At 45.3% G+C, this 12,717-nt stretch overlaps 1 protein-coding gene across 7 annotated transcripts in view; it reads right to left on the bottom strand.

Annotated features, from left to right (window-relative positions):
- Positions 1–12,717, bottom strand: part of LOC147717179 (signal transducer and activator of transcription 5B) — a 1,664,723-nt gene that overhangs the window by 532,195 nt on the left and 1,119,811 nt on the right. For all 7 annotated transcript variants that reach the window (XM_086924123.1, XM_086924125.1, XM_086924127.1 and 4 more), the window contains one exon: positions 10,838–10,968. In XM_086924123.1, coding sequence (XP_086780249.1) covers positions 10,838–10,968 — 131 coding nt within the window. The remainder of the gene's footprint in view (positions 1–10,837; positions 10,969–12,717) is intronic.

Here is a 12,717-nt window from a genome sequence, read left to right as displayed (position 1 = left end):
TTGAGCCATATTCCCCCCCCCCCCCCAGTCCTACTAGTATAACTAGTATAACTGAGAATCTGACCCCCCCAATTCCTATTCATGGTAAATCTCTTCAAAGTAAGACAAAGAAGCCAATACCGCTCAATGGCCCATTGCCAAATGTGACAGTCCCCCTAATATCTCCACAAATCGATAAGGATGCTAGTACCAGTGTACCAATTGTAGGTCCTGCTGAACCCCTGCTGCAACCAGTACATTCTACCGTTACATTGGACAGTATTGAACATCTAATCAGGTCGTAAACCCTACCAATTATTGAGAGGTTAAACAGGGTGGAGGAACGACTCGAAGAAATAGAGTTGGGAATAAGGAGCAAGGATGGCCCAACTAAGGCACCGGTGAATGTGGCTGGGCAACTCCCAACCTTGGGTACATTACCCACCACATCTGCCCCTAATGTTACATTCCAACCGACCATAACCACACCAATACCTCCCAAAATAGAAAACATCAACCAACACAAGCCATCTCCCCCAAAGCAGATAAACAAACTAGCTGCAATCTCTGTCAGTAAACCCATAAGGGGATTGGAGAAGGTGCGCATGGGGAAATCACGGGAGGAGGGGGGAGGCACTAGGTATGTAGGGGTTCCAATGAATAGGGGTCCATTAGCAGAACTTCCTCCTGAAGCTGTGCCTTTTGTGGTTGTTCTTACAGGGGTCCCCGAATTGGCAGAAAACAAGAGGGAAGGGTTCGCCCAGCTAAAGAATAAAATTATGCATTGGCTCAGTATATACAGACCAATTGCAAATAACATCAATGGGGAAATAGTACATGTTCGCCGACTTCAATGGCTGGGTGGCAGAGGCAAAGACATTGAGGGAGATGTAGTTGTAGTTAATTTTAGAGACCAGCGTGAGGTCAATTTTACATTAAATTGGCCCCCAGGCAATGGCAATAACTGCATCATCCCCCGTGCCCTGACGTATTTCTATCCTAGATCCCTAGTGTTCCCTCCAACTTACACAAGCGGTCAATTACTTACCAATACTTATTTTCCAACTTCATATAACACTAGGCATCAATTACATGCACAATACCCAGTACCCGTTGCTGATCCCTTTGGGTGGAATATTGTACCTCCTAGTTTTAATACAAATGCTAATAGGAGAATGGATCACTTGAGACCCTTTACACCCCTGGAGACAGCAAACAGGTTTGATGTATTTACTGGTATGGATGATTGCGAGTGAAGACTACAGCCTACATGGGGTATGGATGGTCGAACACACACTATTAGCCCAGCAGCCAAAGACCATGGGTTTTCCATGGTAAATACATCACACTTTGTGTTACATCAGCCTCTGGGGGGAATCAATGTAGCCAGTTATAACCAGGGAAAACACAGCAGTGTATTTTCACCCTATTCTGAGGGTGATACTCATGTGGAATCATCACATACCAAACCTTCTAGCACACAAATGGCCCAAAAAGTCCCGGCTTTGGAAGAAGCTTCATTGGGACCACATGACATGATTAGAACATACCCTCAGGCAGTCAGCAGGGGGGGAATAGTGAAAGATACAATTAAACATGGTTTAGTGTCTCACAAACTAACTAGGAGGGCGATGGGAACAACAGAAGTAGATGTCATAGGACCCAATGATAGTTTGCAGAGTCATGGGTCTGCTGAGCCCAACGACACCCCCGGACTTACAATCTCTGAGAGGGATGTGCATCCACAGTATGACCAGGCCCCAAGAGAACTAAGTAAAGACCAGGCTGGACAGTTTTTAGTGTCATGGAATGTAGCTGGTCTTAGGAACAAGATGGCTTCCAGGGATTGGTCAAATTTTATTGACAAATATATCGTAATCATCATGCAGGAAACCTGGGCAATGGAATCCCAGTATAGGCCGGGTTACTTAAATTTTTCGTTACCCGCAACCCACACAAACAGGGGAAGGCCAATGGGGGGGCCTGACCACCTGGGTTAAGCAGGATGATAGGTATACTACTGTGCAATTAGACTCCAACTCCAAGGATATTCTAATTGTAAAACTAAACTCCCCTATGTTTGGAGATTTAATAATCTTCAATGTGTACGCAAGGGGGAAACTGGGAGGAAAACCGTCAGAGACAGTTGACCAACTGGGGCACCATGTAAAAACGCTTAGGGGAAATGCAAATTTATTGATATGTGGTGATTTTAATTGCTCCTTTGAGCCCCTGGACCAATTCGATATCAACCTTACAGAGGCAGAAGACGACAGCTGGCAAATCCCCCAACTAAACATACTCCCCAAAAAGAGGTGGACCCAAGCAGCTCTTCAACTCAAAACCTTAAGTCTTGAGTGTGAACTTAGAGCAGTAAATGGAAGAACAAATGGGGATAAGCACGGAAGTCCTACATTTAACAATGGTAATAGATCAAGTAGGATAGATTATATTCTAGTTAATCTGGAATTCTGGTCAGCTATCCGGGACATGAACGTTATTAAAAGAATTGAGAGTGACCATAATCCCCTCAGTTTAGACTTTCAGCTCCTTAAGGGCAAGGGAGAAGTCGCCAGGGATACAACAAACGATATCGTTCTTGCTAATGACAGAAGGCGACTAAAATGGGCTGAATGTTTAGGTAATCGCCTCTGCATCACAGAAATGGATGCACTGGTATCGGGTGCAATCTCTGAGTTACAGGGCTGCTCATCCGATGATGATTATGTGACCAGGGTGGTTCCAATCCACACAACTCTTTTTTTAAATCTCAGTAAATTTTTTATTAAGGCAAGAAATGATCCACTCTGTAAAGGTAGAAGGAAGCCAGACTCATGGTATGGCAAAAGCTGTATAACTGCCTACAAATCCCTAGCACTAGCAGTGCGATCAACGGATAGGCTCTTAAAACGTGATGCTAGGCGTCATTACAAAACGACCAGGCAGGAAGCAAAAAAATCCTGGGACAATAAATACTGGGACGAATTATATGAGGCAAGTAAGTCCAGAAATATGACAGGCTTCTGGAATTTAGTGAGATGGGGCAAAGGGAACCATAGGCCCCAGCCAGAAAATTCTGTCCGTCCTGAACGCTGGGTATCGCACTTTAAATTACAGTTTGCACGCCCGATGGGGTAAGCGTAGAAAGTCTGGATCCTACTATAAATTACACAGCTACTACTCCGATGGTGTTTAGTCGGAGAGACATTGAACAAGCTCTAAACACAATACCGAGAGGAAGAGCCCCGGGTCCGGACACGATTCCGGCAGACCTTTTTCTTCATAGCAAAGAGGTCTGGGTGCCGTATATAGAGCTGCTGGCGAATGCCATTTCCAGGGGCTCGCCATTACCAGAAGTTTGTAGGGGAGCTGAAATAATTTTCATTTTTAAAAAAGGGTATCGTGCCGATCCTGCGAACTATAGGCCAATCAGCCTAATTGCATGTATTCAGAAGGTGGTGGCCAGGCTCGTGCTCCTTAGGATTCAGAACTTGATAGACGGCTCAGGGGTCATGTCCGCGCTTCAGGCAGGCTTTCGCCCATTTACGAGTACTGTGGATCAAGTTTTTAGATTTTCTGCCATCTATTGGAAATGGGTTATCCTTGGAGGGGGCACCCTTTACGCAGCCTTTGTCGATTTGAAATCGGCTTTTGATCTTGTGCCACGCAATAGGCTGTGGCGAGTGCTTCATGAGCAAGGTATGCCACATGAACTGCTCGCCTTCCTGATCAAATTTCATGAAAATATTTACGCTCAGGTTAGGTGGGGAAACCAGGGCCAGGTTACTGATAAATTTGCAACAGAAAGGGGAGTCAGACATGGGTGCGTCCTGGCACCAACACTGTTTACGTTATATATAAACAGGGTCACCGAATATTATAGGGAAGTACACACAGATGCACCCAAACAAAATGGCATACCAGTTCCCCTGTTAATGTTTGCAGACGACACCATCATAATCTCCAAAAAGCAAGAAGGGCTTCAGAAAGCAATTGGTTGTTTTGAGATGTTCTGCAATGATCATGGCCTAATCATTAATGTGTCGAAAACAAAATTTATGGTAATGCATAGACACAAGAAAGTAAGGGGCACAGTTTTTATGAATGGCGAGCTTTTAGAACAAACAGATAGTTTCAGTTATTTGGGTATTACACTGGGGTCTCGGTTAGAGTGGAAGCCACACATGACTTATTTAACCACTAAACATGCACAGTTTACTGGTGTCCTACTGAGAGAGTTAAAATCCTCAGCCACACAACCAATAGCCCCAGCCCTTAAAATATACGACACAAAAGTTAGGGCCTCAATGCTGTATGGGGCTGAACTGTGGGGGGTTTCCGACGTCACAGCCCTGACTAATGCACAAAACAAATTCTTGCGGTGCCTAACAAGGCTCCCGCAATCTACACCACTGGTACCTTTGTACATGGATCTGGGATGTCGGAAAATACAGGACATATCTAGCTTTAGACCTATCGCATATTGGAGGAGGCTATGGGTTACACCCAAACTTTCTCATTATGCTTTAGCGCTTCTGGAAACCAGAAATATGGATTCAGGGGGTAAAATACTATGGTTCAGACAGGTCAAGTCGCTTTTCAAAGCCTTAGGAATGATGGACCTATGGGAAAATCCTTCAGAAAATATCTTCCCCTCTCAAAAGACCTTAAAAGAGTTGTACTGGGCGTACATAACCCAAAGGGAGTTTCAGAAACATATTGATCCATCACTCACCAGGGCCTTTCTGGAACAAAAACATACTCCTGCTTACGAGCGATATTGGGACCTCATTACCATCCCAAATGATAGGAAACTTTTCCATCAATACAGGGTGGGAACCTTTCCTATCAATACATTTACTAGCAAATGGTCAAGTAACAAAGATCACCATCTGTGTCCTTTTTGTGTAGCCCAATCTGAAAGTCTAGCTCATGTTTTGTTTATATGTCCAGCATACAAAGCCCCGCGCCATAAATGGATTAGACCAATTTGTATACAGAAAGACATCCAAAGTGGCACTGCGGCATTAAGAATTGTTAAAACAGATTGCACTGATAGCATGGTAACTGCACTTGCAAAATTTTTTAAATGGATGTGGTCAATACGCAGGGATAAATTGAAATTACTGTAGTCTGCACTATTTTAATCTGGCCCCAAAACCTAAAAAATGTATGATAAGTAAAAATGGTACTAAATTTTAATGGATTTTATATTCACACAGTATTTATTTTCTTAAATGGTTGTGTTGGAACACCCTGTACACCCTGTACATAGCATCGATTGGATAGATTAATTAATGTATTTTTCCTGTAAACTATGAAAATTGGATGTAACAAGTATGAAATGTTGATTTTTACTGTTTTTATTGTGTTGTCTTTTCTGACTGTCAAAATGAAGACTTATTTGACTTTGACAAATTTTTACATTTCATGTATGTGTAGCTTATTTTTTATTTTTTTTGAAAATCTGTTTATTAGCATAGTAATCAGAGAAAACACATACATATATGAACGTAGCAATTGTCAGGATGTAACGATCTGTTGCTTGCCCAGGATGTATAGGTACATAGTATTTCCGATTTGGTTTTTTCCATTACTGCTTTAACATAACAAACCCCTACTATTCTAAAAAACCCTTCCTCCACCCCAGGAATCCCTCCTGACACTCCTTTAGTATGCACATAAACATAGGATGCACATCTGTTTCACCCATGGTACCGTTTAGTGAATTAAAGTCTTTACACACAGCACGCACAGGGTCAGAGCTGATTTGCATAAAGCCATTATCTGACCCAGGGTGGTGTGGAGTGCAAAAAACGATGGATTTAGGCCCAGATCCTTGTACTGGGGTGAATGTAAGCCATTGATCTACATTCTGTCCATCAAATTGTTTTTTGTAATTTTCTCCCTGAGTGTACTGGGGTAGCTCAGACGTGGGTCCCAGAGCCTCCACACCACTGGAGTCAAGCTAGCCGGGCTGATGAGAGGTGTTACCTCGAAACCGGTCCGGTCCTCGGATGCTTGATTCCGGTCTGGGAAAGATATGGCTGTTGTAGTTCGGACTGGACTGTTCCCATGGGGCACAGGGTCAGAGCTGATTTGCATAAAGCCATTATCTGACCCAGGGTGGTGTGGAGTGCAAAAAATGATGGATTTAGGCCCAGATCCTTGTACTGGGGTGAATGTAAGACATTGATCTACTTTCTGTCCATCAAATTGTTTTTTGTAATTTTCTCCCTGAGTGTACTGGGGTAGCTCAGACGTGGGTCCCAGAGCCTCCACACCACTGGAGTCAAGCTAGCCGGGCTGATGAGAGGTGTTACCTCGAAACCGGTCCGGTCCTCGGATGCTTGATTCTGGTCTGGGAAAGATATGGCTGTTGTAGTTCGGACTGGACTGTTCCCATGGGGCACAGGGTCAGAGCTGATTTGCATAAAGCCATTATCTGACCCAGGGTGGTGTGGAGTGCAAAAAACGATGGATGTAGGCCCAGATCCTTGTACTGGGGTGAATGTAAGACATTGATCTACATTCTGTCCATCAAATTGTTTTTTGTAATTTACACACAGTTAGGCAGGGGTAGAGTCAATGATGGTACAGGATTCCTCGTACCATCTCCCAGTGCACCACGGTTCGTGACGGTACATGATATCTCAAGGAAGGTTGGACGTGAGTATCACATGTGCATCGAGTCATTTTTGTCCCTATCATCCCCAGTTTCGAACATTCCCATAATCGTAAACCAATCCAGTGAAATCGGTGTTTTCCTGAGGCCTCTGTGTTCCTCTCGTTGTAGTGCTTCACCCTCCGCCTTACCCCACCGCATTACCTCCGCTTTCCATAAATCAGGGTCAGGCGGCCTAGATGACTTCCACCTCATTGTGATCGCCCGTTTCGCTAGCAATAGGGCCATGTCAGTAAAACGTGTTGCTACGCTTCTTGTGCGTGCCGATGGTCCCAGCCCTAAGAGTGCATATTCTAGGGTGAGTGGTTGGGGCAGGGAGCCAGTTCCCTCAAGCATGTCACTGATAGTGGTCCAGTAGTATCCCAGTTTGGGGCATTGCCACAGCATGTGTAGTAGTGATGCGTCGTCAGTGTCGCATCGGGGGCATGCGCTGGCTGCATCAGGGAACATCGTGTGTATGCGGTGTGGGGTCAGATAGGCTCGATGCAACATCAGTTGAATAAACTTGAACTTGGGGTTCCTAGCCACCTTCTTGGGAAACTGGAGGACACGCTCCCATTCTTTGTCTCTCAGCGGTCTCCCGATATCTCCTTCCCATTTCGCCCTGAGAGGCGACAGAGGGACCGCCCTTCCCGTTCTGATGCTAGCAGTAAGCCATTTAGTTAGGTGGCCGCCCGTCCCCATGAGGTATTGCATCGTTATCAAGGGGTTTATATGTGGTTCCCGCCCCTCAGGTGCCCACCTATGTGTTATGTAATGGCGAAGGCCGGCATGCAGCATGAATGAGCCTCCGGGAACACCATGTGTGGCTCTGAAGTCTTCGAAGGACAGTAGACGCCCCTCAGCAAACAGGTCACCTACATGTGTCACTCCAGCATCATGCCAGGACACAAGTTTGTTTGTCATGAGCGTCCCTGATTCTATTGAGATACCCAACAGCTGAATCGTAGGAGCGTAAGATGTTATGGGGGACGTGTACTTCAATGCCTGCCGCCAGTATGACACTGCAAGGCGGAGGAGTGGAGGGGCATCTCTCGGTAAGTCGGATCGGGGTAACAGCAGTGTATGTATTCCCCCTTTAGCATGATCGTCCTCCGTCATGTCAATCTCGTGAAGGTTGCGACCCGCTATCCAGTAGGACAGCCATTGCAGCTGACACACATAGTTGTAAGCCCTAAAGTCCGGTAGTCCCATACCTCCGGATCCAGAGGGGAGTTGTAGTTTAGTGAGGCCTATGCGTCTGCGCCCTGGTCCCCACACAAGTTCCGTGAGTAGTGTGTCAAGAGTTTTAAAGGTCGATGCAGGGATCAGGAATGGGAGATTGGTGAAGCAGTAAATGAGGCGGGGAAGCATCACCATTTTAGAGATGGCCACTCTGCCGGCTATCGAAAGGGGATAACGATAGCCAGAATTGAATTTGCGACTTTAGTGCTCTTACGGCCCTGCCAAGGTTACCATCTATCATCATTGCAGCTTCCCTGTAAATGTGCATTCCGAGGTATTGGAAGGTGGTGCCCGCTATCTGGAATGCGTGCGGGGCAAAGGGTAGGGGGTGGACAAGCCCGTATCTGTAAAGGTGAAGCCGTAGGACTTAGGTTCACTTATGGTGAGGCCTGATAGCGACCTGAAGTCCTCAAATATTTGAGGTATAGGGTCCAGGTTGCCCCGCAAGTCACGAAGATATAAGATGATATCATCAGCGTAGGCTGACACAACGTGTACCGTCCCGTGTCTTTGAATACCACAGTGGGGGGCTGTCGTCCTAAGTTTACAGAGCAGTGGTTCAAGGGCCAGTATAAATAGGAGCGGGGAGAGCGGGCAGCCCTGTCGGGTGCCCCTAGCTATAGCTATGGGACCTGAGATGTGTCTGGAGGTACGCACCCTAGCCGTGGGGCGGGTGTATTGTAGTTTGACCCAGGCAATATATTCAGGTGGGATCCCGAATTTCGAGAGCGTAGCGAACATATAATCCCATCTAAGGGAATCGAAGGCTTGTTTCAGGTCCAGTGAGATGCAGCCCTCCGAGCCCGCATCTGTCGTGTTTCTGAGCATCAGCTGGGGAAATCGCCTAAGATTCATGGCCGTACTGGGGCCCGGTACAAATCCGCATTGGTCGGGATAGACCAGCTGCGGAATGTATTGCGCTAGCCTCGTTGCCAGCACCTTGCTCAGAATCTTGTAATCGGTGTTGAGGAGGGACAAGGGTCTGTAATCTACCAGCTGCATCCCGTCTTTGCTCGGTTTTAAGAGGGATGTGATTAATGCCTGCATGAATGACTGTGGTAGGGAGGCAGTTCGTAATGCCTCTAAGTAGATAGTGTGTAAGCGTGGGGCCAGGAGATCAATGAACGTTGTATAGAATTCAGCCGGCAGGCCATCCGTGCCAGGGGCCTTGCTCTTCGGGAGAGCACGTATTGCCTGCCTGATCTCCGCTATCGTTATGTTACGCTTCAGGTCTTTGCATTGCCTGTCAGTGAGTTGGGGTAGGTCTAAATCTCTCATAAAGTCCTCAAAGGCGGTCTCTGAGAGGGGTCGTGGGGGCTGTACAGTGTTGTGTAGTAGTCTTTGAACGCAGTATTGATCCCTACTTGGGTTGAGGTCAGTCGCCCCGCCTGATCCAGTATTTCCAAGATCGGATGGCAGACCGGAGAGTCACGTATAATACGGGCCAGTAGGGGGCCAGCCCTATCAGACTGCGTATGCTGCCTAGTAGTGTATTCCCTGTAGTCTAACAACCTCAGGTCTTCTAGTAGTTCTGCATGTTTTATGTGAGCGTCCTGCAGTGGTGTGAAGTGTGCATTTGTGCCCGTCGCTTCATATGTGTAGCTTAAACTGTCTTTTTTACGGTCATATTTTTATATGCCGAATAAAGATTATTAATATTATTATTATTATTATTATTATACTCAGCAATATGGGATCAGCAAGTCAGAGTCGATTGGTGTCCGCCACACATCCTTCAGTATAGTCCCCAGGCACTCCAGCTAGTTTACACAGTTTCCTCTAGGCCACAGGTGTCAAATCTTCACCTGGGTGTGGGGGGGGGAGGGGGTGGATTGTCAACAGCACCAGCACAGCTTCTTCAGCCAAGTATCCCAGCCACAACTACGCGCCGAGGGCCAAATACTCTGCAGGTATTCTGTATTTAAAACATATGTAAATGTATGTGTCTTGTAAAGCGCACTGCTGCCCTGAGGCGTCGTGGCGCTGTAGACCGCTGGGGAACCCGTCCTGGCTATCCCTGTGAGATGGTCCCTACTGGGTATCTCCAAGGTGAAAGCAGGCATCCCCGGCGAACGTGGGGGGCCCTTGTAGAGATGAGGCAAGCTAATGCCCAGAGTTGCAGAGTGTGATCCCTGGTTAGAGTAGGCACCGAGGCGAGAATTATCGAGTCCGCTGACCCTGGTCCACGACCCTGCCGCGTCGGCAATTGAACCCTGGTCCCGGGCCGTTCTCTGCTTCCGGGTCTGCTGCCTCTAACCAGTGAGCCACACCACTCTACTGACTATGATGACTATAATATGACTTTGCTTCACCTAGGTACAGTAGTTTTTACTGTTGTTTTGCCTCTGTACCAGCTAGTCATCACACTAGGCGCCAATATGGTCTATGCAGCTGCCGGGTGTCTCTCCTCCTGAAATTATCTAGGCGCAATACCGCAAACCGGACTCACCCCTCATGTGGCTGTAATATTGGTGTCAAATGAACAGCATGTTATTTTTGCTTGCTTTCTCTACTACTGCCATGTACATCTGGTAATGCTACACCGAATTAAGAGAAATATTCCACGTGATGCTATTTATAAGCTCTCAATTGTTTCAGCAAAAGATAAATATACCACTACCTTTGCGTCCAGATATTGCACATTCTTGCCTTGCACTTCTCCCTCAAACCAAAATATCTCATATAATTCAGTGGGCATTTGGGGACCACATCCAAAGATACAATACAGTCTGACTGCAAACCGCATGAACAAAGCTCATGGTGGCATGGGTTTCTATGCAACACAAAGCAAGGTCTTCTCAGTGAATATCAGGTGAGTGCAGATGTTGGCAACGTATGCTGCTGTTATACAATCAGCATAAAAGCCTAGCCGTCAAAATAAAACCCATACTTGCCATTTATGGCACTGCAAGCATAAACTCAATCTTAATGAAAAAAAATCTCGTTTACCAGTCTGTACTGCTGTAGTGTCTGTGCTTCCCTTTGTAACCATGCCTCCAATGATGCCTGCCTTTGCTGCAGCGTTGCTTCTCTCGAGACACGCTCCTGGGGACTAAGCTGGGGCAATTGAGCAAACTGAGCTGTGAGAAAAAACAAAAGGAGAAAGTTTAATTCTGCACAAAATGTAAAACGCAATTTGAATTCACTCACTGTCCTCTGTCTAAGATTACACCATCCACAGCTACACAACCAAAAATGATACCTTCTATAAAATATCACAGCCATATGTTAACAGAACATCATCAAAGTACAAACATTCGGTTGGGAAAGTTACATGGAGCAATAGCATGGAGGGAACAGTCGGCCTGAGATGAACAATGACACAGGAAAATAGGCAATGAGAATGCATAAAGCCATATTGGCATCAACTACACTTGCAAAGGACAAAAGTGGGGACACACAGGGAGAAAGCGTGAAAAAGGAGTTGACGGGTAGAGGTTTCACAAATGTGCTTAGACTACTTATGATTATTGACTTATTTTTTGATACATAGAAGGCTTTGTTGGCCTAGAAATTAACGCTTCATACCAGCTGAAGCGGCATGCAGACAAAATATCAGAGAAAAAATATTGAATGGACAAAAAATTGTGTCAAGAATATCGAGAGTAAAAATATTGTGAAGGAAAGTTTCTATAGCTAAGCAAAGATTTACTACATATAACTCCACAGATATGTACCTTGATAATATGTATATAAATATATATATATATATATATATAGATAGATATATATATATATATATATATATATATACATACATATATATATACATATGTGTGTGTAAATATATATTCAAGGTACGTAGATATGGAGTTAGGAACAGTAAATCTATACTTACCTATTTGCACTTATCTTCTCGATATTTTGGTCCTCGACATTTTTGACACAAAATTCTGTCCACACGATATTTGTGTTTCTGATATTCTGTCAGTGATCCGCTGAAGCAGATGGCATTCTCTAAGCAAGCCCAATTTGAGCGGGCCCTAGGTTGGAAATAACATACCATTATTACGTTTGGGCTTGATTTGGGAAGCTACGACCAACAGAAATTTCCCATAAACACAACGCAGATGCCCAATATGTGAACAGTGACAATGAAACACTAAAAGTTAAGCTAAGAATGAGGATTAAAAAGGCTACGGCAAGTGAGAGAGGGAGTTCTTGTTGTGCAACGAGATCACTAAAGGAAGCTGATCTAGGAGCCCATCCCATTCAGTGAGGACATTTACTGGATTACTCAGGTTAAGCTTGACCCCGCTAGTCGACAAACTCCTGCCAGATAATCATGACAATGCTGGAAAATTGATTCACCTAAGCCAGGATGTAGAGAGCAGCATATGAATAATACAAGAAGGAATTCCAGGTTTCTTAAAATTTAGAGTATAAACTATGCCACTGCTGAGAATAAAGTGCTATTTCTCAGATTCTGTGAAAGAAGTCATCAATGCAAATAGTTGCTCGGATTTGCAGCTGCTTGTGCTACTCAACACTACATCAAGGAAAGTTTTTCCAAAAGTCTAGTTTAAGCCTTGACACTGCTTAAGCATCCATCGTCCGAGTTACTTACCTTCGGTAACAATGGATCTGGTGATTCTAGCCACAGATTCCTTAATGTAGAATTATCCCCAGGCATGAGACTGGATCCGGAAAACTTCTCTGCCACAGAATCCCGACGTTGTCCGCGTTCGTGACGTCAGCGAGGATACACAAGTTCCACCCCGGCGCGCTTACGTCGGTTTTCTTGTAGAACTTTTCCGCGCCACAAAGCAGAGCCATCACGTACAAAAACTGTGAGAATACTGGAACAGTGTACTAAAAAATCAGCTAAA

Source organism: Lissotriton vulgaris, chromosome 5, assembly GCF_964263255.1.
Source record: "Lissotriton vulgaris chromosome 5, aLisVul1.2, whole genome shotgun sequence".
NCBI classification, from domain to species: Eukaryota; Metazoa; Chordata; class Amphibia; order Caudata; family Salamandridae; genus Lissotriton; species Lissotriton vulgaris.
This window is presented reverse-complemented; position numbering and strand designations above follow the sequence as displayed.